The sequence below is a fragment of the Rhodnius prolixus genome, unplaced genomic scaffold, assembly GCF_049639745.1.
Source record: "Rhodnius prolixus isolate KJV_2025 unplaced genomic scaffold, Rpr scaffold_8, whole genome shotgun sequence".
Taxonomy (NCBI): domain Eukaryota; kingdom Metazoa; phylum Arthropoda; class Insecta; order Hemiptera; family Reduviidae; genus Rhodnius; species Rhodnius prolixus.
This window is the reverse complement of record NW_027411593.1, coordinates 28,499,923-28,527,879: the sequence shown is the minus strand read 5'-3', so window position 1 is coordinate 28,527,879 and position 27,957 is coordinate 28,499,923. Positions and strand designations below refer to the sequence as shown.

General features: G+C 33.7%; 1 protein-coding gene and 1 long non-coding RNA gene across 4 annotated transcripts in view; one reads left to right on the top strand and one right to left on the bottom strand.

Moving 5' to 3' along the window:
- LOC141451095 (uncharacterized) overlaps positions 1-15,377 on the bottom strand; it is a 66,362-nt gene extending 50,985 nt beyond the window's left edge. For both annotated transcript variants that reach the window (XR_012456532.1, XR_012456533.1), the window contains exons 1-3: positions 15,199-15,377; positions 14,976-15,099; positions 12,147-12,293 (exon numbers count right to left, since the gene is read on the bottom strand). This is a non-coding gene — a long non-coding RNA (uncharacterized lncRNA). The remainder of the gene's footprint in view (positions 1-12,146; positions 12,294-14,975; positions 15,100-15,198) is intronic.
- The window catches only part of LOC141451094 (zwei Ig domain protein zig-8-like), a 686,638-nt gene that overhangs the window by 60,903 nt on the left and 597,778 nt on the right, over positions 1-27,957 (top strand). For both annotated transcript variants that reach the window (XM_074122167.1, XM_074122166.1), the window contains exon 2: positions 24,664-24,868. In XM_074122167.1, the coding sequence (XP_073978268.1) occupies positions 24,820-24,868 (49 nt within the window). In that variant the 5' untranslated portion in view covers positions 24,664-24,819. The remainder of the gene's footprint in view (positions 1-24,663; positions 24,869-27,957) is intronic.

Below are 27,957 nucleotides of genomic sequence, written 5' to 3'. Positions count from 1 at the left end.
TGGGTGGGGCAAACTCCCCTCCATATGAGGCGTAGCGACGAGACTTTTAAAGTGCAAATCTGTACAAAATTTCGATTCGAATGACACTTCATTCATGAAAATCAGTTCACTTGTCGATAATTTGAAACGATTGCTATACTTCCCCTTAACTAGTGTAAGAGCAGATCGCCGCTTTAATGTTACGTAGGGGAGCCCTAACTCTATCATCCTACCAAATTTTATCAAAATCGGGCTAAGATTTACAGAGTAATTAGTAATAATAATTTTGAAGGGGGCCTTACATAAAGGGGGCTAACTCCTCTCCCATTCGGTGTACAGCGTCGAGACCCCCAAAAGGCACATCTACATAAAATTCCGAATCGAATGTCACCTCATTCATGAAAATCGGTTCTCGCGTTTAGGCGCTATGTAGTTTACAAAAAAGGTAACAACAACAACAAGAAGAAGAAGAAGAAGAAGAAGAAGAAGAAGAAGAACAACAACAACAACAACAATTTCTGAAAATGCCGTTTTTGCTCATTTTCGGCAACTTTTTTCTCGAAATCTATTAGGTCTGGGGGGTTGCAAAAAAATTACAGTTATAAAGGAGGGTTTGCCCTATATTTTAAAGAAAATTTGGGAATTTTATCTTTTATAGAAAAAGAGAAAAAAATTGTCAAAGTTGGGTGTTTTTTAACGTTACGCTTTTTCGTGCACTTTTTGACGATCAATCCTTATACAACTGTCCTACCGGACAGTTTTAATACATACGAGGGTCGTTTGAAAAGTCTGTGCAAAAATAAAAACTACTTAATTTTTTGGGGTAAACCTTTTTTATTTTTCAACATAGTCTCCTTTTAGGCTTAAACACTTCGTCCAACGCTGCTCTAGTTTGTTGATCCCTTCCGAATAATAGGATTTGTCCAAGTCTGAAAAATAGCCATTCGTTTCTGCAATCACCTCCTCGTTTGAATAAAATCTTTTTCCCGCCAGCCATTTCTTCATATTGGGGAACAAATAGTAGTCCGAGGGAGCCAAGTCTGGAGAATAGGGGGGATGTGAAACGAGTTGGAACCCTATTTCCATTAATTTTGCGACCACAACTGCTGAGGTGTGAGCTGGTGCGTTGTCGTGATGGAAAAGGACTTTTTTGTGGGCGAATCGTGGGCGTTTTTCTTGCAGCTCGGTTTTCAAACGGTCCAATAACGATGAATAATATGCACCTGTAATAGTTTTACCCTTTTCCAGATAGTCGATGAGGATTATTCCTTGCGAATCCCAAAAGACAGTCGCCATAATCTTTCCGGCCGAAGGAACGGTCTTCGCCTTTTTTGGCGCAGATTCCCCTTTGGTAACCCATTGTTTAGATTGTTCTTTGGTCTCAAGAGTGTAGTGATGTATCCATGTTTCATCCACAGTGACGAAACGACGCTTAAAGTCCTGCGGATTCTTCTGGAACAGCTGCAAACCGTCCTTGCAACACTTCACACGATTTGAAAATCACTCGACTTCCTCGATTCAAACGAATGCCAAACACAAAGAAATAGACCGATCTGGCTGAAACTTGGTGTGTGTTCTTCCAAGAGATGCTACTAACTAAACATAACCTCGATACGCGCCAGTAGTGCTATCTCTCTGACTTTGCACGGACTTTTCAAACGACCCTCGTAAATTAAAATTAGCCATGATGTAGGGAACGATTAAATGATCGGTCGGACAGGTTAGTGATGATAGTAGAGGTTATATTAGCCGATCTCTATGGCTATAGGTAATTGTTGTGGTTAGTAACAGTAGAAGAAAAAAACGTCTGCTTCGAAAGAAATCATCTTTCAATAAAAGAACGGCTGCTTCCATGTTCATACAACAATAAGGAAAATTATTTAACTATACTAACAGATAGTTTAAAGTTACCGTCATACCACCTTGACATTTGTTTTACAATTCAATGGAACAGAAAAAGAAAGCGATCTTTCGAACGAAACAAAAATTTTTTAACTACAGTAAAATAATATGATAGGAACAAAACTAATCATTTATTAAAAATTTCCTCAACATTAATGCATTGTTGAAAAACTGAAATATGTTTTCTAAGTGATCGTAATTATTTATATTTAATAAAGAGGCCACATGTAAATCTTTATATAAACTCAAATATTTTTTCCTATAGAATTTATAAAAAGGGTAGTTTAAGAAAATGTGCTTTAAGGTTTCTTTTTCCTTGAAACACAGGACAAACACCTCTTCCTCTCCTATGACGTGTTTATTCTTATTTACATAAAATGTTAGCAGAAAGGAGGAACTAACTCTCAGCTGGTTGATTAATCTGCTTTTATTGAAGGGCACATTTAATGAGAGGTATGAGGGCGGAAATACCTATTTAGTATAGAATCAAGTTAAAACTTGTCCTTGTATCTAACATTGATTTACATCATAAAAAAAATGGAAAGGCATTCCACTTTCATTCACGTTTTAATAAGCTCAATAAAATTAGGAACTCTAACTTCTAGTCTCCCAGAAATAACTAAAAAAAAAATAAATAATTAAAAACTAACTTAAAAATAATTTTCCTAGATGAGAGGGGGTTGCGGATTACTTTTTTTGAAATTCACTTCTAGTGCTGCCTGCCAACATTACAAAAAGTACACAATAAACAAATTAGCCAGGCCTATTCTAAAACCTTGGAAAAGAATGTTATCTGTACTGGACCCCCAAAAAAGAGGCCATGATTAGAACCAACACTGGCATCAACCCCTTGGTAAAATTTTATTACTAACAAATTCTTTCACTTTATTTTTTCAACTCGGTTGCAGTATAAATGTGAACTTTTTCCCACCACTTCTAATAGTCAAATAACAATTAAAAATGTTGCTTAAGTTGTAATTAATTGTTAGCTGAGTAAGAAAGCAATAATAGAAAGTTGGTAGTAAAGTAGGATTTAGGAAATTGCAAGTTGTCTCTTTCTCTTAACCAAGCAGACGAGAGGTTCTAGCAGTCAGTTTAACTGAACTGGTGTGTACAGAGTGCAAAGATGCGGCGGTGGAGAACTCTCTCCTTATTACCTCCCACACTTACAGTCGCTTTATTTCTTCTTATAGCTGTTCTTCTAATTACTACAAGTGTTCTTCTAAAACATTCTATTCTTTTTGTTCACTTCAACCAGATTTATTTTATTATTTTTTTCTTTCCCGTCTAACACATATTGTCTGGTTCAACTAACGAATCTAGTTTTCTAAGTTAATAAGATTGTAAATCAAGATGTCCCTAGTTACAAAAAACACTTCTCCTTAATCTAAGAATTAAATTATTTTATTCCATTATTATTATTTTTTGAACATTGGATATTTTTATTTCTAAACATTTTGAGTGCCTAATACACGTTGCTATCAAAATTAATATTGCACTCGTATTTTTTCAAGAAATGCATGAATTGCATTAGTATTATTACGCTATAGCTTGCCACTCTATAATTCCTAGTTAGAAGGAAATTCTTTCAACGAACGATCTCATTTACAGAATTAGATTTATGGATTTTTGGAATCACGGAAATTTCCTTCAAACATAAACAAACATTATTAATATTTTTTCAGAGATGCACCTGTTCTTCTGAACAGTGAAGACGTGTTTTAAAATGCTCTTTTTTTCAGCTTTCTTGTGTTGTTATATCTTTTCCGATTTTATTGAAATTTTTGCAATGTTACAGTTTATTTAATCTCGTTTTTCTTGCGCACTTCGAAAGTAATTGGTCTGAGCTTATCTTGATTCTACCTCACCATAGCTATTCTATATTAGATTAATTACCTACCTATATTAGATTATTAAAACACTTGGGTGATCAAATCCAAGTCTGCAGTTCATACACAGATAAATGCTTAGTAGAAATGTAATAATCGCATTTTAAAAAATTTCTTATTCTGTTTTTCGTAACATATTTTATTTATTTATTTTGAAATGTATTAAAGAAAGAAGTAAAGAAATCTTACTATCTAGAAAGCGGTCTAGATGAGCAAAGCTAATGTTGACAATTCTATCAGCAAATAATATTGTAAAAGAAAGATACAAGCGGCAATAGCAGACTGTAGAGAAATCAAAGAGAGTACAGCGCATTCTGGAATAGCAAAACGGCGGCTCCCTCATAGCAGAGACAACTAACCATCCTATGGAGGTAATCCCTTCTCTCTCAATCTTCCTACCCAAACTGTACCACCCAAAACCAGCTGTTAGCTATGCAAATACATGCAAATAGCATTTAACTAGCGCAAGAGGCGTTGATTTTCCCCGAATACCTTTTTACAATTATACACAATAAATGCAATAAAAATTACGGTCATTTCTGCTTTGCACGGTGCTCTGGCGTGACTACTTTAGAAATTTAAAAAAAAAGCAGTTATTATATCCCTTATTAAGTCATAAAAATGAGCTCTAGCCACTATCATCCTACGATTGCCTCAACAATTCGCACAGTTGGATGTATTACAGATGTAAATAGTCTTTTTTAAAATCAAATATGCCTAAAACTTTTGATAATTGAAACTAAGATTTAGAAGCCTTCTAAACTTTATTCTGAGTGTGAGATCATTAAGTTGTAATTAATTTTGAAATATTAATAATTGAATATTTAATAATAATTTAATAATTGAATCCCTACATTTGAGAATTTACTTGGAAAAAAAAACTGCAACGGAAGGGCATTAAAAATTGATAAGACAGGGAGTATTTCTTCTGGCCGTAGTGATGGCTGACTAAGGTCTTGTTTCACGAAAACAAGGTCCTTAAAGGCGCATTTAAGGCAAGTTCACACCTAATTAGGTAAGCACAGTGATCGTTTTAAAAGAATGAGAAGTCACCATCATATCTTGGTGCGACTACCCCTTCGCCCATTTAAGAAGTGCGGAGGCACGGCTGGAAACATAGTGGAGCGGTGAGCAAAGCGGCGAAATCAAACACAAGTTAAGATATGGGACCGCGCATAGTGGAGAGCAAAGCGAAGATAGAGCAACGCTATCTATAGAGAGAAGAGCAAAGCGTTATGACATGTTTAATTTCTTCGCTCTCATCGCGCTCAATTTTTAAAGGTTATTGCTCATAGGTTATGGATGTTGATACATTTATTGGTTTAGTTTGTTTAAGGAACCTCTTTGGGACCGTAATATTTGCAAAGCTACAATAGTTTTTAACAATTAATAATTAATAGTTAAAATTAATTAACAATTAGTAGTTAATGGAGAATTCAGGTAATTTTTGCTACATTTAATTGGGTTCTCAATCCCTTAATGCTAACTTTCATCTAAATACTAGGCAAAATTAAATTATATTTTCACGTCCTACTACTTCTGATCAGAACGAATTCTCCAATCCTTCTTCTGTAGCGTGGTACTACTCCAGTTTTTCAGATGAACAACATTAATTTACGACAAATCATGGAGTAGTGACAATAATTTTTTTTTTTTAAATTGACAAATTTCTTTTTATCTGCATATATTTCTATTATTTTTATTTATTTTTTTCTAACCTTAAAGTAACTGCTAGGATTAATAGGGTTGCACTGGGCTCTATGTAATCAAATGTTGAAATAGATATTTTAAAATACGAATGAATCTTGCCAGGATGCTCCCGAAGTTGTTGGTACAAGTGATGAAATTCACCAAGTTCATTTCTAGACTTATTTATATCATGTACACTGCAGCTCCTACTACTAAGCTGCTGCAAATACCAAACTTTCAAGGAAGAATTTTCATATAGAAATAGTTCCTCCATCTTGTTTCAACGAAAGAAGAAACGCGTCCAAACTCGTCACTATGGGCATGCGACTCTTTGCTCGCTGCTCGTCGTTCTCTTTGATCTGAAGCAGCTATCATCGCCGCTTTACTCGCCGCTCCACTATGTTTCCAGCCTTACACGCTCAGGTGCACTTCCAGGGCTGGTACTGAGGTTTAATTAATATTGCTGGTCACCTCCAGCTCAATTCCATAGCCTTAGCCATTGGAGTGGTTTTTTACACTAACGACCACTACGAATCCTGCCTTGGATTTCAAGTTTGCGCCCGTAGTTCAATGGTTCATACCAAAAGTATAACATGACTCGTACTGATGGACTGATTTCTTTCCATTACTGAAAGAAGAAATGCAATAACTCAGGATAGTTGCAGGCAACCCTGTAGGGAGGCCGGAACAGAACAGGTAAGGGAAGGGGTTAAGAACCAACACAACCTGGAAAACCAGTGGCTGATTGCATATCCGTGAGGATGGGCGATGGAGAAAAACGTATGGTATTTGCAATATTAAGATGGCATATCAAGGACTACTATAACAGTCTCACCTTTTCAACTAAATTTAATTAGTCTTTGATGGGAAAATGCCAGTTATTCATTCCTTCAACCGCTTGTAGAAGCATCTACCTTTCTTCCATCTCCCTTTCCATCATGTTTCATGTTCATAACATGAGTGTAGCGTGTTTTATTAAGAAGTTATTTAAGGTCGTTGAGATCTGTTACCTTGTAATTAAATTTTATTTCATTTTACTATTCAATTCGTAGAAACTGTACAGCACTTTCTTATTCAAAATACTTATTATAGTCTTGATTATAGCGATCAAAATGATAAAATTTGATTTCTCCTTAATCACCAATTTTCTTTACTAAACATTAGCAGTACATACCACTTTTGTAAACAATGCACTTAATTTACGATTTAAAGGAGCGCTAACCTGTTGGCTAATTCGTTGAGCTTCATTCCAGAATGCACTTTAATCCTTTAGTATTTTATCTACAGGTTTCTCCAGGAGCAAGCAATACTAACGATATTATTTCATCCATCTATCGGACGTTGATGAAGAGAGTTAGTCCTTAATTCTTTCACCCAGGGGCGGCTTAACCTATAGTGCAGGGCGTGCAATGCACACGGGCGCCGCCGTCTCAGGGGGCGCCGCGGCGCTCCCTGAGACAGCTAAGAGCATCGTCTTCGACCATCATGGTACAACAATGATATGACAGAAGCGGCCATCCAGCGCGGTGGCGGCAGTTATCAAACGCGATAACTTAGTTAATAGTTATAGCCGCGGGGGGGGGGGGGTCAGGCCTAAGGGGCGCCAGGGTTTCATTGCACACGGGCGCTACACGAGCAAGAGCCGCCCCTGCTTTCACCATTTTCTGTCACCTTTACCAAAAAAAAAAAGCAAAATAATTGTTAGTTTTACCTCACATGCAAAGAACTATTATTAACTGAACAAAATACACACAGTTAGATGGATAAATTATAAGAAAATAGAGAGAGGGTGAATCTGCGAAAGAGAAAGAGCTGTTATAAAAGCCATGAAGTCAGTTGGAAACAATAGCGAAACCAACGAAAAGGAGTTAAAAGTTTTACCAGTTCAGGAAGTATCCAACAGGTTAAATCATGTTACCATATCTTCCACAGATGCTGAATAATTTTAAGTGGTAACAGTTTCATTGTAATCCTCCAAACGGATGTCAAGTTTTAACTTCTGTTTTTACAGCTGAGATAAGAAGACATATTAGAATTTATACGTAACCATTTTCTTAATCTAAGAGATAGAATTTCCTTTATGTGTTCATGTATTATTTGAATAATTGTAGCTTCTATTTGATTACTTTAACTTTCTACCAGTGCGGAAGTTTAGCAAGACAGAAATAGTAACATTAAAATTTAAAACTAAATGAAATCCATGAAAATACATGATCTGAGATCCTCAGAATCGAAAAAACAAGAAAAGATTTAGGAACGGATCTTAGGTGCATTCTGTCTCCTAAAAGAACTTTTTCGTATCTAACACAGATCCCCTCGCAAACTCCTTCTGCATTAAACTCGGCCCTACACATCCCTTTGGACCCCAACTGCAACTCCGTCTTTCTGTATATTTATGGGCCATCCTCAGGTATTTTTATTTGCCTTTATAAACGGCTTTAGGAATTCTTTCTTCAACTTCTTAATCAAATGTTTGAATCATTTGGAGCTGCTTCATTCACATCGGTGGTTTGAAGTTTTTTTCATATTGACCCTAGATCATAATAATACCTTTTCATGCGTGCGTTTGTAATTCTGATTTTTCTAGACCTCCTTGCCGATTTCATCAGCAGTCCAATAAGATTAATTACTTGATTATTTATAGACAGTTAACAAGATGAGCCATTAGCTATGCAATATCACATTAACATTTAATATTTAATTATAATGATAATAAGATAATGCACAGGTTATGAAATATCTAAGATCTTAAGCAAATAAAAATTCTTCCTGTCAAGTTAAACAACAAATAGATACTACAGAAATATTTTTTTTTTTTTAATTTATAAATAATTTAAAGAAAAAATAATAACTTCCAACTAGAAATTTTAATTACGTTTCTTAGGATTTATCTTCCAAACATTTTTAATTTTTACTTTGAAAAACTGGAGGTCCGTGCAGTAGGTAGCCTACGTTGAGTTTATAGATTCGTACATAATGAATTCTTTTGTTTCTTGTGCATTACAAAAAACTGCAATCTCTTTTAAGATCTTATTAATTTCCAACCTCTCTATTTAAATAAAAAACTAGAGTAATTAACTTCTTTTCCTTTCTGTTTTAAAGAGAGTCCACGTCTATGAACACTATTGACTCAAGAAAAGAAGTGTTCAATGTGCTAATATTTAATTTAGACATATTTTTGCTCGAAAGCGACAAACTTAGCAAGCCAATGATCCTTTTTCCTTCCTCAAGTCCTTCAATTCCCTTCATCGTACTACCTTATACTATCTATAATGGATCCTATGTACTTGAAATATCTGGTTACCTTCAGCTAACTACCCTATACTTCATTAATACTTTTTTATAATTATATGATCCGTATACCATTATTCAATGTATATACATATTTTTTATAATAACTCTTTCAATACATTTATTATTTAAAAATTTAGCAGCTGCTAATACGCTCGTTTCTCGATTTAGCAAAAAAAGATTGTAACTAAAAAAAGGAAAATATGCTCACCCCGTAATTTAAGGCAGCTTTTACAATCATACACAAAAATTTACTTTGTCTTCAGAAGTCCTCAAGACATATTTTCTTGTAAAAACTCAATTAATATAATGCAATCTAACGGCAATCAAGGCATTATCTGAAAGCATCATTTACGGAATGTAAATTTTCAAGAATTTGATAGTAGTGAAGGTAGATAATACATCAAGAAATTTGCTCTTACTTGAAATTAACTTAAATTTAATTCTAGGTTCACTGTGTTGTTTCAAAATTTATAGTTATCAAAAAAAAAGAATATCCTAATTAATACTTACAAAATGGTACAGGAATAAAATATTAACATTTCAGAATGAACTTTTCTAAGGCTTCTTCGCTTATGTAGAAGAGATTGTGACGTATTTTGTACCTTTTTAATCAGAAATTCTTAGTTTTTATTTAGTAAATAAAATTAGATACTTATTTTTGACTAACATTAACATCATGTTTGATAAAATATGTTACAAAAAAATAAAAACAAAGAAATATGAATGTTACTTTTTCAGCAGATCACTGTCTTGAAGCTGGCAGGGTTATTTAGATTGTTAGTAAGAAATTGAAGTTTGACAGTTATATATGTTTTTCCTCTGGTAGAATGCTGGCTGTATCATTCAATAGTAGGATTCCTTGGGGAGAACAGGAGGCCTGTCAGTTAGGTCCGGGTATTACCAATAGCTTTACATTCTCGCACTCATCTCTTACTTCATTCAACCTTATCTACATGTTAAGTTATTCCCTTTCTAAATTGCTTCAATTTTTGTATGTTTACAATTTTGTTTGTACGGCGAATCACTCAAATTTATGAAGTTTTGTTTATCTACAAACGTATAGAAATATTTTTTATCTTGTTTACAAACATGAATGCCCGTCGTTGAAGAAAACGTTAAGTTATAACAAAACAAAAAATTAAATTTTTAGAAATAGTTTCTTTTGTTTTTTATTACTATAATTCATGACACTTGGTGAAGGTGAAAGTGCTGTGCTCTCAATTGATTTTAACAGCAGTTACTTTATTTTTTTAAAACTAAGATTACCAACATTGTCTATTTCCGAAGATATATTTTGAAACAAGGTGAGCAAAATAGATTCTGTTAGTGGTGAGTGCAAAAACAAAAATGTTTAAGCGTTATAAAATATTTCAAAGAAAGAAAAAAGAAATTCAAAGATCTTGCTCGAGTTTCTTTTCACTAATCTATCTCTACAATATTATTAACAACAATTTTGCCAGTTATATGACCATACCTAATTTGGTCTGGATACTGAAGAGTGGTTGGTTTTAAATTAAAAAAAAATAAAATTACAAACGTTTCGGCTAATTTATTGGCCTCTTCATAGTGAATTGGTTTCTTTAATGAAGTCACAAATGGAATTAAAACTTAACAGTCCAACAGTAAAATAAGAACTTAAATAATATGAACAAGAATTCACACTTAATTTAAAAAAAAAAACTAAATAAATTATTAACTGAATTACTAGTTCTTTAGCAATGAATTAAGCAATGAGACTGATTTTTTTAAAAAAAATTTATTCTAAAAGAATTACAATTCTATATTGTCACCTTCAAAATAACTTCCTTCTGAAGCCACACAGCGCTGGAGACGTTTCTTCCACTCCTCATAGCAGTGTTCGAACTCCGATACTGGAATAGCCTTCAGCTGGTAGGTTACAGCCGTTTGAATGTTTTCGACTGTCCCAAAATGAGTTCCCTTGAGGTGATTTTTCAACTTCGGGAAGAGAAAAAAGTCACAAGGACCCAAGTCAGGCGAATAAGGAGGCTGAGGAACCACAGGAATGTTTTTACTGGCCAAAAACTCTGGTTTATTGAAATTGCTGTGTGACAAGGAGCATTAATCGTAATGCAACACCCACTTGTTCTTGATGTTTGGTCTCATACGAATGACCCTTTTTCAATCCACGGAATCCTCCACAAAGAGTTTCTACCTCAAGATCAAACGGTCAATCAACACTTTTACAGAGAGGTTCTTGAAAACTTCGAAAAAGGGTCATTCGTGTGAGACCAAACATCAAGAACAAGTGGGTGTTGCATCGTATCTCTACCTGTAAACGATTTCCCATCATTTTATTTTATTGTTATTGTAAGTCTCTGTGACATCGAAACCCAACTGAGAAGTGTAAATGTTCTTCCCTTAGATTTATAATGCAGAAGCCTCTTTTGAATATTACAGCGGTGTCCCATGACAATTAGTTTTAAGTCCAAGAACTCTTCTTATACTTTAAATATCCACGACATTTAATATAAATTATTCCTATAATTTTATTGATTTTTCTGTTACGAACAGACATTTATATAAGTTATTTAATATGTGAATTAATATCCATTATTTGTTTATAGATATAAAATGGATATAAAGGTATATTACAAATGCATTATAATTTTGGTTAATGCAACAAAGATGTCCTATGAAATGTTTAGGGATGAAAAGAGAACTTCAGTAGAAGGTGTCTCAACTGGTACGAGAAAGTTTAGTTCTGGCTAAATTACCTGGCCAGAAGAGAACAGTATCCAGATATACCAGAATACGACGCACACATACGTGCTATCAAACAGTGGTGTTCCTGGACTGAAGCCAACCGACAAATGTTCACTAAAACCCTTTCTCGCCCTTTTCTACCATTCCTGGATTCCACAAAACATCTCATTTCCACATTAACACCAGTTCCGCGCTCCACACCCATCCATAAAGAAATATACCATATTCAACTACTACAACAACGTCTAGAACTTTTTCTCTTATTTTGTTTGCGAGTTTCTAAAGCTTTTTACCCATCCTTTTCCCGGTTAATGTATTTGTGCATGAATTGGACGTTTGATGTATGTATTCAGTATTATCATTGCCGACAATTCTGCAATATTTCATTGAACTTTCAAATTTAAAAAAAAATAGAACGTTTTATGTCTTTCCTAAGGATATAATTCAAGGTTTTTTTTTTGGAGGGGAAATAAAGGCTTCTTCTAATTCCATATTTTTTTTTAGACAAATAATGTTTCATAAATAAAGATATCCAATTTCATATGATGTTTTAGGAGCCATATTTTCTCTCTGCTTACCTTTTTCAAACTTTGTCTTCTTCCTAATCAACCCTTTGCTACAGACTAAAAGTATTGTACATGAAAAATTGATTTTTTCTATATTTCTTACCTATCTTTTAGAATAACGCTCAGCAAACTGCACCACTCGCCCAACCAGGTTGACCGGCATCCTTTCACATTCAATGTTCTGTTCTTAGTATGACTACCGTCACCTTTTAGCTAATGAATTTAAGTGCCCTGCTTTCGTCAAAGTAAGCTGTAAATTATTTAATTGTAAATCATCTGGATCTTGGAGAGATAAAATCAATCATAAATTATTTTTTGGGCAGAGAAGCAACAAAATGAACTTGGAAAGAATTACGAAGTGAGACTATTAAATGATGAGACTGATGCTGCTACAGAAGAACTATGCATGCGCCAAATACTTACAGCTGTGCAGCGTAAAGCCTTCTCTTTCGATTGCAGCGTCTCGTGTGTTTGTAGAGAAATCTGTCTGACCGGAACCGTCGTTTATGTAAGAGGTGTTAGTTTCGTTTTGCCGAAAACATGTCACTAAACATGTAGTACAGCAACGAATTGTCGTGAAATTTCACATCAAAACTTGATTATACCGCTACTGAAACTTATCTTTTATTAAAAGAAGTTTATGGCGATGAATGTTTATCACGTGCGCGAGTTTTTGAGTGGTTCAAGCGTTTCCAAGATGGCCGAGAAGTCGTCGGAGATGATGACCGCCCAGGTCGCCCATCCACGTCCAAAACAGATGAAAATATAGACAACATTACTATCGTGAGGTCTTCCTCAACTCCGTGAAAGAGTAAAGAAAAAACGACCCGATTTGTGGAAGAACAAGTCATGGGTTCTCCATCAAGACAACGCGCCGGCTCAAACTGCATTGTCTGTCAAGACGTTTCTAGTCAAGTACAACATCCCAGTTTTAGGCCTCATCCGCTTTATTCGCCTGACCTGACCCCATATGACTTTTATCTGTTCCCTAAAGTCAAATCTGCATTAAAAGAAACACGATTTCAGTCGTTGAAGCTGTGAAAGAAAAAGCGGCACGCGTCTTGCAGGAGCTAACAGAAAAAGACTTCCAGCATTGTTTCGAACAATGGTAAATTCGCATAGAGCGTTGTAGGGATAGAGGAGGGGTGTATATTGAAGGTGATAATAACTAAATATGCATAAATTTCAAATAAAATGTTTTATAGCAATAGTCTCGTTATTTAATAGCCACACTTCGTATATTGCTGGACGGTGGAAGTGACGTCTGTAAGGGTTTCGTTGGTTATTAAAGAAAGGAAAGAAAATTACTTAAGCAACAAGATCTTCTAGAGAAATTTAAAACCATTACAAATCCATCTACGTCTTTGAAAAGAGAGACCATTTACAACTTCTTGCCTTATTCAATTGCAGGGGTAAAAGATAGATCCAACAAATTTCAATTATGAAATATCTAATCTAGTGAATTGAACAATAAAAGACAACAAGCCTGAAATGGATCTGGGGCAGATTTTCATAATCGTTACGAAGCACCGGGACATATCATCCTGCAATGTGTGAGTAGCTCAGTTAACTGCGTCTACCTTGGTCTACACCTTCACCTTTCCAAAAAAAACCATTAGTCTAGCGGTTAGAGGCGAGGTTCGCTAAACTAAGAAGTATTGTTGATTAGTGGATTTGATTCCAGTTCTAGGCTTTGGATTTTATTTTATGGTTAATATGAGAAATTTATTATAGTAAATTATGTTTGTTAGTTGCCTCCGTCCACGACACCTAAATTGGTATTTGGACGTGAAGCCCTCCTGAAAAATTAGGCATTTCTTTACTTTATAGTTTATGTAATGATTATAGAGCCCCGGTATTTTTATAGTTTTAAGACAGTAATACCGAGCCTGAATGTGGAGAATGTGCGACTGTCAGGGACTTATTTCATTGTGCATTTTATTCACTTACGAACTTAGTGCTACTTACATGTTATCTTGTATTATCAGACTTGCGGAATGTACATTATTCTTGCTAAGTAAATAAAATAAATGATAAATTTTACGTTCCTTTTAAATATTTTAGGAAAAATCTATGCTGTGAAAAATTTCAGCTTCAAGAATACTAAATGAACAACATAGAAAACAAATTCTTAATTTCTAATAAGTACTAATTTATTAGTAAGAAGATGCAGTCCTTTCAACTGACAGCCTGCAGTACTGCAGGAAATAAAATGACAATGAATGAACAGTAACGTGTTGTTTTTTGTTTTGTTTTGTTTCACTGGAAGAATAATGATTAACTAGGACAAAGAAATAAACGTAGTTGGAGGAATAACAAGTGCAACAGTAGGGAAGGTAGCAACTAGTAACAAAGAGATATCATTGTGAGCAGAAGGACACGCAAAACAATAGATAGCAATCTCTTTTCATTTATTTCTTTTCACCAATTCTCCTTCCTAGATCTTTGTTGTACTCACATTGTAAATAGTTTTCATAGGAGTTTTCCATTTCAATTTGATATTAAACTAGATCTTAGTTGGACCCACAGTGCTATAAAACGTCACTGATTTTAATTTTAAGATCGTGAAAGTTTAAATCTTTATGTTGCAATTGATAAAAAATATGATATTCCAGAACTTTGTAATGATAAAGAATCGAGTTTATGAAGGAATCAATTTATTTAATTTAGATTTGCTTTCAAAGGCAGCCAAAGAGGAATGCTAAACATATTGTAACTAGCATATTAAAATAAGGAATGTGGACTTCACCATATTACGTTTCAACTTTGTATAATTTGTGAAAATTAAAAATTAAATTCGACTAAAATATGAAACAAGTATGGTTTGATATAACAATCCTTTTTACCAATGACTGTAAGGAATTAGTAATGGGTCATACTTGATTTCTTTTTTTTAAGCGGAAATGTCTATGAGAAAAAATTATTAACTTACTAGAGATGAACCCTTCTGGCATCGGTTTAGAGGTGGTATAGCCCACACATTGAATGCATTACCGGAACAATTACAGACCTTTTTTTTATTGATAAATACTTCGTACAATGAAATTAAGTTCATCCTAGAAATAGAAAATAACACATCAATTAATCTTGTAGTTCTTAATATAAAAATACTGAATAATAAAAATAGAATTTAGTATTTTCAGAAAATCAACCACCTGCTAAAATCCAATCCACTCTGATTTATTGTAGCCGAAAAAAATAACTACAATGTTTCGTTTGGTTTCTTGGCAGAGATATAAGCATTACACCAAATAGCGGTAACCTAAGAACACCATTGAAAACTAAGAAACAATCAGCCACTAGTACACAAAAATAACAAGACACCCTGGGTGCGTTCCACTTGGCGACCACAACGACCACGACCACGACCGCGATTTTGGCCGTTCCACTTGCTTGTGGGCGTTGCGATCGAAAACCCAAGTGGAACGGACTGTGGGCGTTTTAACCGTTCATGTAAACATTACATATGGCGGCTTCGAAAATAAGTTAGAAGCTTGAAGAGGTTATTTATTAATTTAAACCCCATTTATAAGCAGTTATAATAAACTTTATTAATTATTGGTAAAGTTGACTTATATTAAAAGAATATATATAATTCAATTTTTTATATTGCATTTTGGAGTATTTATAAAATTTACGTTTAAATAAAATTAAAGTGTCTTTTGTGGCAACAGTTGGATATTTATTAATAATGCTTTAGAAAGTTCTTTACCTAGTTCCAATGAAGAGTGGAATGCAATTTTACAAAATCGCAATGATGAAAGCGAAAACTTAGGCCACGTATTATTAGCAAGTTATTTCAGGTAAATGATTTTGTGTTATTCAGTGATTTAGTATGTAAAGGGATAAGTAATTATTTATTTATTTATTTTTTGTAGACTTTCGAGAAACACATTCTATTATTTACATGAAATAATACTTTCATTTACATGAGATAATTTTTTCGGTTGCCATATTTTGTTTTAAAAATTGCGCCAACTCTGAACGCCCACTTCGACCCAGCTTTTAAGGTGGGGCGTTGTGGTCGTTGTGTGGGCGAAAATAATGACGTCATTAGTGACGTTTTCGCCACGACAACAACGACCGCGGTCGCCAAGTGGAACGCCTGAAAGTATGTTTTGGTCGTTGTGGTCGCCAAGTGGAACGCACCCCCTGTATAATAAAGGTAGAGAACTTAAAGAACACAAGTTACTTATCAAATCCTTACTTATCACTTTTTGAATAAAATGAGTTTTTAAAAATAAATTTAGTACTCTCTAAGTTTGTTGTTTCATGAATTTAAGGTAAAATAATTCTCTCAGAATGGTTTTTTAATTTTGAATTCTAGCATAACTTTTTACACTTGGGAGTAGAAAGCTAATACGTGGAATGCAAGTATGACGTAATATTAAAAATGATTTTGTTGATTGGACGATTCATGTTCATGACTTTAAAGCAGACTCCTTAAATCACTAGCGACATTATTGAAATCATAAATATTTAAAATGTGTGCTAAGCAGAGCTACATCAACATTTTAACCAACATTACGTGCCCCAGTTCTAGGCAAGCAAGTCACTAAATCACTCAGCGTGGTATATACTACAATGTAATTAGTTCTCTAACAGATGATTTCCATGAAAAATTAAGAGATCAAATATTTCATTATACAGGGTGACCAAAGTTATATGCTCCACCCACTTTTTTTTTAACGGCGGGAAATTTCGAAAAAATAAAAAACACGTATTTAATCATTTTTAGTCTAGTTTATTTTCAGTGGTTGACCCATTTTTTTAAACCCTTGTATCTCGAGATACAGCATCCAACTTTTGTTTTTCAAATGAAACGTTATATTTTTTGTTGCATATTTTTGTAGTATTTGAGCTCCTAAAAACAACAAAAAATTTTTTTTTGAAATCGGTTAGGTTTTTCAAAAGTTATGGTAATTTAAAATATGAAAAACAAATTTCAGTTTACTGTCAAAATTACGTTATTTTTTTTAAAGAATCTGTTCAAACTGGGCACAACCAACGGATAGGCAAGCCAAAACTCTGGACTCCCACGCTTTGCTCGTAGAAGCACTTATGGTAGCGAAGTCAAGATCTAGGCAGGCTAGAGTAATTCGACGTTTCAGATCATCGACTGAAGCCACGGGATTAAGGATACTTTACACTTTATTTTTTAGGTATCCCCACAAAATATAGTCCACTTGGATCAAGTCCGGAGATCGAGGTGGCAATTGGATGGGACAATGAGTCCCTAAGCACTTTTCATGGAAATTTCTGTCCAGGTAATCTCGAACCACTCTCGCATTATGTGCCAAGCAACCATCTTGTTGAAAATACTTATCTATCCGACGTTGTAGATGTACATCTTCAAGCGGAACTGGCAAAATGTCTGAAAAAAAAGTTGGATACCTTTCACCAGTTAAGTTCTCTCTGTAGAAGTATGGGCCGATTAATTGATTTCCTATAACTCCACCTAAACGTTTGTAGAAAACGCAACCTGAACGTCGAATACTTCTAGCCTGCCTAGATCTTGACTTCGCCACCATAAGCAAAGCGTGGGAGTCCAGAGTTTTGGCTTGCCTATCCGTTGGTTGTGCCTAGTTTGAACAGATTCTTTAAAAAAAATAACGTAATTTTGACAGTAAACTGAAATTTGTTTTTCATATTTTAAATTACCATAACTTTTGAAAAACCTAACCGATTTCAAAAAAAATTTTTTTGTTGTTTTTAGGAGCTCAAATACTACAAAAATATGCAACAAAAAATATGAAACAATAAACTACAAAGCGGATATCCCGGGTTCGAATCCAGCTGGCTGGCTGATATATTTTTTTGTACCTAGGAGCTTCTTACAACACACTGTTCGGTGACGGAAAGTGTTGCCTGCAATGATAGTACACTCTTCGGAGGCAAGCAGTGCTTTGAAAATGGCCCCGGGCGATGTTGACGAGCTTTAATAAAAGAAATTCTTTACCGCATCACTTTCAACAAACTACCGTGATTTAATTTTTTACGAGACAATATTGTCTGATACGATATTGTCTCGTATCATAAAGAAAAGGTTGACTAAAACCTGAATTTAACAGAGCTGTCGAATACTCAAAAGAGAATTGATCGGATTTCCAAACCCTAATCATTAAAAGACTTATTTTCGGCATTGAATTCAATAATTTTACAACTTCAGTTCCTTCAGTTCAAAATCCTTCAACCAAATTCAAATTTTCAAAGAAACTTTCAGACAAATCTACTGTTTTTGTTTTTAATTGCTTGAACCACCTTACCATTTCTTATAAACTTTCTGTCTTGTAAAGGGAAACCCTTTAATGTTTTAATTGTTTTTATTATAGCTGTTCAACCATAAAAATCTTTTGAAAATGCTGTTATAAAGATTGAAAAATCAAACTGTAATAAGAAAATTAACTTTCTTTGATTAGAGAGTTCGGTAAAATATTGATACAAGCTCTATAAAGTAAAATAAGAATTCCTTTTGCATGAAGAACACACAATCGACTTTCCCTTAAGCAATGAAATTTTCTTGAAACAATACGAGCGAATTCTGGATACGTGGATTACTCCGGGTAACTGGCATTTCTTCTGGACATAGTAGAGATGGATACTACATGAGAATGGGCAGCTAGAGTGGCTTCGGACTTGAAAGAATTCAATGACGGTGCAACGCTAATAACCTCGAAGTCGATGCGTCAAAAAAAAAAGTGAGCGAAAATTTTTTAAAAAAAACATAAAATGACAATTTCCTTGAATCAATGAATAAATTATAAACCTTCAACGTCAAGTAAATCTCGAGGCTACTGCCGTCTTAGTCGATGGTTGGAGTTGTCTTGGAGTTGACAGTGGTTGAGGTGAGCGGAATGGCAAGAGCGAAATTTCTTGTATCCCACGGTAATTAAGTCTTAAATTAAATATACTTTCTGTCTTGTAAAGGGAAACCTTTTAATGTTTTAATTGTTTTTATTATAGCTGTTCAACCATAAAAATCTTTTGAAAATGCTGTTATAAAGATTGAAAATCAAACTGTAATAAGAAAATTAACTTTCTTTGATTAGAGAGTTCGGTAAAATATTGATACAAGCTCTATAAAGTAAAATAAGAATTCCTTTTGCATGAAGAACACACAATCGACTTTCCCTTAAGCAATGAAATTTTCTTGAAACAATATGAGCGAATTCTGGATACGTGGATTACTCCGGGTAACTGGCATTTCTTCTGGACATAGTAGAGATGGATATTACATGAGGGTTGTTACGACAATAAGCAGGCTGAAAGCGAACCACGCGGTGTGCGGATCGTATCTACACAGGATCAACAAAAGGTCCTCTCCTCTTTGCGTAGATTGCAATGAGGAGGAAGATTTCAAACATGTAATAATGATATGTCCACGTTATGTGGTAGAAAGGAAACGAATGTTTGACGATATATACAGGTATTTAGATGCACCATTTCGCTACGAAGACATTATATTCTCCACCAACAGTTATGTGCTTAAGTCGATAGCAGAGCTAGCAATGAAATATGAATGTATTTAGAAGCTATAGCCGAATTAGAATGAATGGAACAAAATGCTTAGAGAAGGATTACGTGATTTTAATTTTGGTTAAGCGAGAAGGATGGCAGGAGCACAGAGTGCTGCTCCATCCATTAGCAGTAGTTTATGTAAATAGCGGTATATAGTAGAATGATGAATGTGTGAAGCGAATGTATTTATAAGTAAGAATGGAGAGTGAGTGATATTCTAGTGATAAGCACCTAGACGATGCTGGCTGTACGGCGGAAGCCAATGCCAAAAAAAACAAACAAAAAAAAAAAATATACTTTTAGTTTAGATTGGAATGATCTTTTTTTAGAGAATTGTATGAAGCATTTGAAATAAGGCATAGTATTTTCGATTGTAGTATTTGGGGTCGATAGATGTTGGCAGTCGAAAGTTCAATTGAGATATATATAGACTTAGTGCCACCATAACACCCAGCAATGAGCTCTTGGACAATATTAGCCAATCGGTAGTGTCATTTTAGAGATTCATTTTTTCTGTAATGTTGTTCCACTAAGCGACCACAACGATCAAAACATACCTTCAGGCGTTCCACTTGGCGACCGCGGTCGTTGTGGTCGTGGCGAAAACGTCACTAATGACGTTACTATTTTCGCTCACGCGAAGCCCACAACGCCCCATCTATAGAGCTGGGTCGAAGTGGGCGTACAGAAATATGGCGCAATTTTTAAAACAAAATATGGCGACCGAAAAAATTGTCTCGTAAATGAAAGTAATTATTTCATGTAAATAATTGAATGTGTTTCTCGAAAGTCTACAAAAAATAAATAAATAAATAATTACTTATCCCTTTACATACTAAATCACTGAATAACACAAAATCATTTACCAGAAATAACTTGCTAATAATACGTGGCCTAAGTTTTCGCTTTCATCATTGCGATTTTGTAAAATTGCATTCCACTCTTCATTGGAACTAGGTAAAGAACTTTCTAAAGCATTATTAATAAATATCCAACTGTTGCCTCAAAAGACATTTTAATTTTATTTAAACGTAAATTTTAAAAATACTCCACTAAAATGTAATATAAAAAATTGAATTATATAAATATTTTTAATATAAGTCAACTTTACCAATAATTAATAAAGTTTATTATAACTGCTTATAAACGGGGTTAAAATTAAGAAACAACCTCTTCGAGCTGCTGACTTATTTTCGAGGCCGCCATATGTAATGTTTACATGAACGGTTAAAACGCCCACAGTCCATTCCACTTGGGTTTTCGATCGCAACGCTCGCAAGCAAGTGGAACGGCCAAAACCGCGGTCGTGAGCGTGGTCGTTGTGGTCGCTTAGTGGAACGCACCCCATGTATGTGAAACATTGTAGGATTAAAAAAAAAAAAGTCCAAATTTGATTAAAATTGGTTGATCAGAAAAGTATTTTTTGGAATACGCGGTGTACAGATTTCTTTTCAAACGTTAGTCTTGTCAGTTTTCGTAATCGGATTTTTTAAATTAATTTTAAAAATGCCTAAAATTTAAATGTACTTTGTTTAATTAGATCATTCACATCTAAACACTTATTGAGCTAATATATTTCACTTTATTGTAGGTTATTTGGTCGGAATTAATAGGTATTTGAATATTGCCACCCATATGGTCTCAATGCAGCAGCTTAATTTAATATCAGAAATTCCTCTCTCCGCATGAACGAATTATTTATTAATAGTTCCTCCTTTAATTTCCTATTAATTAAAACATTCCATAACAATAGAAAAAGAAAATTGCATTTTGGAATGTCTTCATTACCTTTCAATTTCTTATTTAAACAACTAATTACACAAATTTATGGTAAAATAATAATTAAAACCTGAAACGTTTTATCCGCACTCTCCATTTTCTTCAATATTAAAATTTCATTTTAATTAATCTGGTAACAGAACTATACGCAATACTAGAATGGCTTTTTAACCACAACAGTCTTTTCCCTTGAAAATCCATTTTAGTAACATGGTGCTTTCGATTGAATGAGCTACCTTTACCAAAAATTGAATTTGAATTTGGGAACTTTGCTGACTTTCCTAACTGCACGCAAATACATAAATCTGCATGATTTATTTTGAACGAAGAAAAAACCATGTAAATGTGTACCTGAAAAAAAAAAAAGATTTAAAACTGTCTGACTAATTTTATAAGGTTTAGAAGTTTTCTCACCTGGGATTTCAGGTTTCAGGTTATGTTTGATTGCAAAATATTCAATTCAAATTACTTCAAAATTCAATTCTATCAACCAAATTGTTGATATTAAACCAAATTATTTGTGACTAAAACAAGAGTTTAGCTAATTGTGGCTATATGAAGAGGATATTAGCCCGAAAATTCTGCAAAGAACTATCTGTTCTTCGTAAACCTTACTAGATGCTCAAATGACAATTTTGAGATCGTTGATTTTGTCCATCGTAACGAGATTGTTTGCTCTTTTTGCTTTCGGATTTCCATCTTCCTGAGAGATTGATTCTTGAGCTTGAATTTTACTTTCGGCAAATAAGGCTTTTGTATCACGATACACTTGATGATAATCTACATGTTTAGTAAACAAGAACTTGTTGTGGAATAGGGCAATCAATGATATTGGCCAGCACTGTGGGCCCAACCACATTTTCGACAATTCTAACATTTGTACTTTACCAGTTATGTACGCTTATAGATATTAAGCTTTTCTTCCTTTATTGATATTAAAATTAATTGTGATCCTTATTTTTTGCTATTTAATTTCGCTAGAATAAATGTCGTCATTACTTATATTCATATTCTTTTAAAGTCTTACATCGTTTATTTATAAGAACATGTTCATTATTCCTTTTGATCTCTTTAGAAGGATCATTAAAAAATAAACGTAATAAATAAGTTTTTTCATCATACTCGTTTATTGTAAAATATATTCTTTGTGAAGAAAATAAATACAGAAATCAAAGTGGGTAAAAAAAAAATATAAGGAGCCCCAAAAAACAAGCATCGTGTTCATATTACATATGTATACACAACATGGCCCCCACCGAAACATACTCAACGAACACACATGCACACTTTAACCAAACACAAGAAAGCATAGGCTGAAATGACTTTTTTGTACAAATAAGTACACTTATTTTCTGTAAATTAAAAAGAGGTTTGTAAACAAATGGATTCTCTGTGTGTAATGTTTATTTAGAAAATATAACTCTTTCTCTCATTGCAGGAAATTCACTTTGATTTTATTTTCATTTTGGAAATGGGAATAGATTCGTCCTTTATGTATTATAATACAACATTGAGAACTAAAAAAATTTTTTCAATCGTTCTCTAAAAATATCCACAACCTACCTAGTACTTCACAGGGATTTTTTCCACCTTTGTGTACACAGGGTCGACAAATAAAAAAGAAAAAGTACCTTTTTTTGGTGAGGATAAAAAGAAGATAAGAATGATGACCGTCACGCAATGGAGGGGCCGGCTGCAGACCAGTTTTTCAAGATCTGCAGATAATGTCAATGTCAGCACTTTTTGTCTACCTTAATTTTTTCAAAATATACGCGCAAAAAATATAAACGTTCCACAACCAGACTTTTGAATTCCACCGAAAATAACAAACAATTATATTGTTTTTAAAATGAAACTAATAAAATAAAAGTACAATAATCAATATTATATATGTAAATTGAACATGATATCTACACACACTATAGTTCCCAATCCTACTCTGAACAAAGGACTATCTTAGCAAGTAAGTTGAATTTATCAATCTGAAAAACACCCAACGAAGTAGACAACGCTACAACAGACAATTACTTCATCAATTCAAACTTATAATTCGAAATCCCCCCCCCAAAAAAAAACAGAAAAAATAAATATTGAAAACACAATGAAACTATCGTCTCAAGAATACTCATTAAAAAGAAACCAAGAACCTGCGCGGTGAGGCAATACACTTGCTATCCAAGAGACAAACTGATCAGTTCCCTGAAGTATGACGAAAGCGTAACCTCCCTAGTATCAGACAGTTCTTGACATCAATTTAGTTCTTGACAACAGCACAACCCCAATGTGTCACAGATGACTTTTTTTTCTTTTTGTTTTAGATTGAAAACAATATTACCGTCAATATTTATAAAAGAAACGGTCATCAAAGATTGATTTTATAATTAGGTAAAAGGCTTTTTAACTTCCACAAAACTCCTGGGTGCCAGACTCGATCAAAGGCCTGAGCTACGTCGAGAAAGGCCACGCCAACCAATTCTGAATAGGGGAATCTCCACATCAAGATGATTATACTTCACCTGGAGATGGCGTTCCCACATCTACATATGTATATAGTACATCAGCTCGCCAGATCCTTCCTTTTTCTCGTAGGCGACGATATTTAGACATTTTTCGATCAACTTTCAATTTCCACACGACTCCCATAGAAGTATCATTGTAAGCGTCCTTTTTCTCTAATTTCCTGACGATATCCTACAGACCGTCCTTAGATTTCGATTATCCGGGCAAGTTACAATTTGCAGTTTAGATATTTGGCAACTGCGTTGTAGGCCATCTTCTCCACTGCACTGAAATGGTCGATATTATTCCTTTTTTTGATTTATTTATTACTTTTACGACGCACCATAACAGTCAATTCAACGCCTTCAAAGCTGCTCTGGCCTAGAGGAACTCTACATGGGTTATATTTTTATGCGTATAGACTCTACGTTCACAGCTTTACAATATTCCTTCAGGTACCTTGAAACTGTTTCCCGAGGTCTGCTAATAGTTATAAATTCAACAATAAATTTTGCATCTTAAAGAGCCATTGCTAACTGACGATCTAAAACTTGTAAACGAGAGATGGCTTATGATACGATTATCTAGGGGTAAGCTATACCTTCCAATTTCCACTAACTTTTTGGAGATTGTAGTGACATCGCACAACTTGTTTCACAGACTTGGATGTTCTAATGTATTAATCTAGTTTAAAAATATTTAAGTTATTTAATACACTAAACATGCTTTGATAAAATTTGTGCCCTTCCTTAAAGATTATGAAAGTTATATGTTACAGCAAGTAAACAACTGATCTGATTATACTTTTTCTCTTTATTTTGCAGACAGCACGGTAATGGCAGAAGGAGAATGTTCGAGAATTAAATAATCGCGTGAAGCGTGCTAAGAATTCATCGTAAAAATCAACATTCCGGACGGAGATGTTGCGGTCTAGTGATAGCTATAATCTCCAATATTAGCTGTACAACATCGTGCGCTCCATGGCGGCCCTAGTTACCCACTTCTTCCTTTTCTTCATATTACAAGAAGGTTAGTCTGTTTCTTTTTTTACATCTGTAGTAAGATTATGTGACATGTGTATTTAATTAATAATAAATAACACCCAATTTATACATTTAGATAAAGAATCATCGCATTGTAAAGAATTTTTATTTTTGGCAGGTACAACTGACTTTTGCTTCAAATATTTATTCAAAATCAACTAATTTACATTGAAAACAGTGAACAGTATACTAAACTTTCAACAATGTAAATCAAATCCTGTACATAAATTTGAACCGAACTCCGAAGACTTTGGAAATCAGCTAGAAATAAAAAAAAAGTTATGCAGGCTAAGACGAAGAAATCGTCATATCAACAACGATGAATCCCACCTATTTAAAACTATGGTTGCATTAGGCTTTAATTTTTTATTTCTGACAAGCGTCCCAAGATTTCTACTAACGTTTTGACATTTTTTTGTAACCTAAATCTAAAAAGGGAATATCCTTTTCTAACCTTTAATTTCTACATTAAAGCTAATCACACATTAAAAGTATTTTTTCTTTTAACGTTTCTAGATTTTTTCTGATGTCTTCATCTCTACAATTCTTTTTACCCTCCTTCAATTTCTCTAATCCATCCAGAAATTATTTAACTGTAAATGTATGCATTTGAGTATCTTTGCAATGCAACTAATCAGAGGGAATAACTCTTGGTTATATGTAAATTGTTAATTGTTATAACAACTTTTTTTTATTCGCATCGATTTTTTTATTTTCTTCATTATGCATGAAATGCGTCTATCTTTGCATCTATTTCTAGCTTCCAATAAACTTCGCTTGAACATTTCTTGCTAGGCAGTATTAGCAATCTTGTTAGAAAGCGATATTTGTCAAATGATACTCCTAATCATACACAAAAAGTCAGATAGATGACCGATGATTCCCTCAACCTTTCTGCAGTTGTTGCTTTGAACTCTTTGAATTCATTTTCAGTGCAATTAAATTACTCGTATTTACTGGTATCTTTTTTTTTTTACAAAATAAAGATGTGAATATATAGAACACCAATGTTCGAGGTATAAAATTTAAAAATTTGGAAAGAATTCGTGGCCATAATGCTGCATTCCGCTGACTTAGCAATAGTTTTGAACATTATATTTCCGGTTTCATACTTCTAATGTAATGCAGAATCAAAAAAATTAAGGAAATATTTTCCTAGAGAAAGTAAAATCTAGATCATTGAATGAAAGTGAAAGAGCACCATTTTATGTACTGGTTAACTGTGCTTTTATTGGTGAGGGAGTGGCTTGTGGTGTCATACGTCATCAGCTACCGGCCGCCTACTTCACACATCTCGTTCGCCAATAAGATTAGCGAATCGTTTTTGGTAATTATTTCAAGAAAAATTACTATTTAAATTTTTTTTACTAATTTTTTCCCCATAGGTATTTGATAAATTATCGAATAATGCAATAAAAATTGATATCATAAAAATGTCCAAAATAAACATGTTTTGCACATTATATTTCCGGTTTCATACTTCTAATGTAATGCAGAATCAAAAAAATTATGGAAATATTTTCCTGAAGTGAAATAAAGTAAAATATAGATCATTCAATGAAAGTGAAAGAGCGCCATTTTATGTACTGGTTAACTGTGCTTTTATTGGTGAGGGAGTGGCTTGCAGTGTCATACGTCATCAGCTACCGGCCGCCTACTTCACACATCTCGTTCGCCAATAAGATTAGCGAATCGTTTTTGGTAATTATTTCAAGAAAAATTACTATTTAAATTTTTTTTACTAATTTTTTCCCCATAGGTATTTGATAAATTATCGAATAATGCAATAAAAATTGATATCATAAAAATGTCCAAAATAAACATGTTTTGCACATTATATTTCCGGTTTCATACTTCTAATGTAATGCAGAATCAAAAAAATTAAGGAAATATTTTCCTGAAGTGAAATAAAGTAAAATATAGATCATTCAATGAAAGTGAAAGAGCGCCATTTTATGTACTGGTTAACTGTGCTTTTATTGGTGAGGGAGTGGCTTGCAGTGTCATACGTCATCAGCTACCGGCCGCCTACTTCACACATCTCGTTCGCCAATGAGATTAGCGAATCGTTTTTGGTAATTATTTCAAAGAAAAATACTATTTAAATTTTTTTTACTAATTTTTACCCCATAGGTATTTGATAAATTATCGAATAATGAAATAAAAATTAATATCGTAAAAATGTCTAAAATAAACATGTTTTGCACATTATAGTTCCAGTTTCATATTTCTAATGTAATGCAGAATCAAAAAAATTAAGGAAATATTTTCCTGAAGTGAAATAAAGTAAAATATAGATCATTCAATGAAAGTGAAAGAGCGCCATTTTATGTACTGGTTAACTGTGCTTTTATTGGTGAGGGAGTGGCTTGCAGTGTCATACGTCATCAGCTACCGGCCGCCTACTTCACACATCTCGTTCGCCAATGAGATTAGCCAATCGTTTCTGGTAATTATTTCCAGGAAAAATACTATTTAAAATTTTTTTTCTAATTTTTTCCCCATAGGTATTTGATAAATTATCGAATAATGCAATAAAAATTGATATCGTAAAAATGTCCAAAATAAACATGTTTTGAACATTATACTTCCAGTTTCATACTTCTAATGTAATGCAGAATCAAAAAAATTAGAGAGGGCCTCAGACACAGTTCTTTAGAGTTCCGTGGAACAAATTTGTCAGAAGACCATTTAGGTGATTTAATTGTTTGGGATTGAACTGATATATTTTGTTCAATACATTTTTACTTACCCTGCCAAAAAACTTGATAATATAAAAAGTGAATTGCACTGAGTCCACTTTGCATTAGTTTTACGATGTCTCAAGTGGTCGCGATTAAATAATAATATTCAAACAAAATATGTATTTTTTTAAATAAACAAAGAAAAAAGTAGCACAGTTCCACCATATCCTGTGGATCGGGATGATACCAAGGGAGTGCAGTGTTGTATATATGAGAAAACTAATATTTGACTCTTTCAAACTGTCTGCATTTCTCTCTAGTTCTACTTTTACATTTATACCCTTTCTCAGTAGTATACAATGTGGCCTTTTATATAGAGAAAAAGAATAGT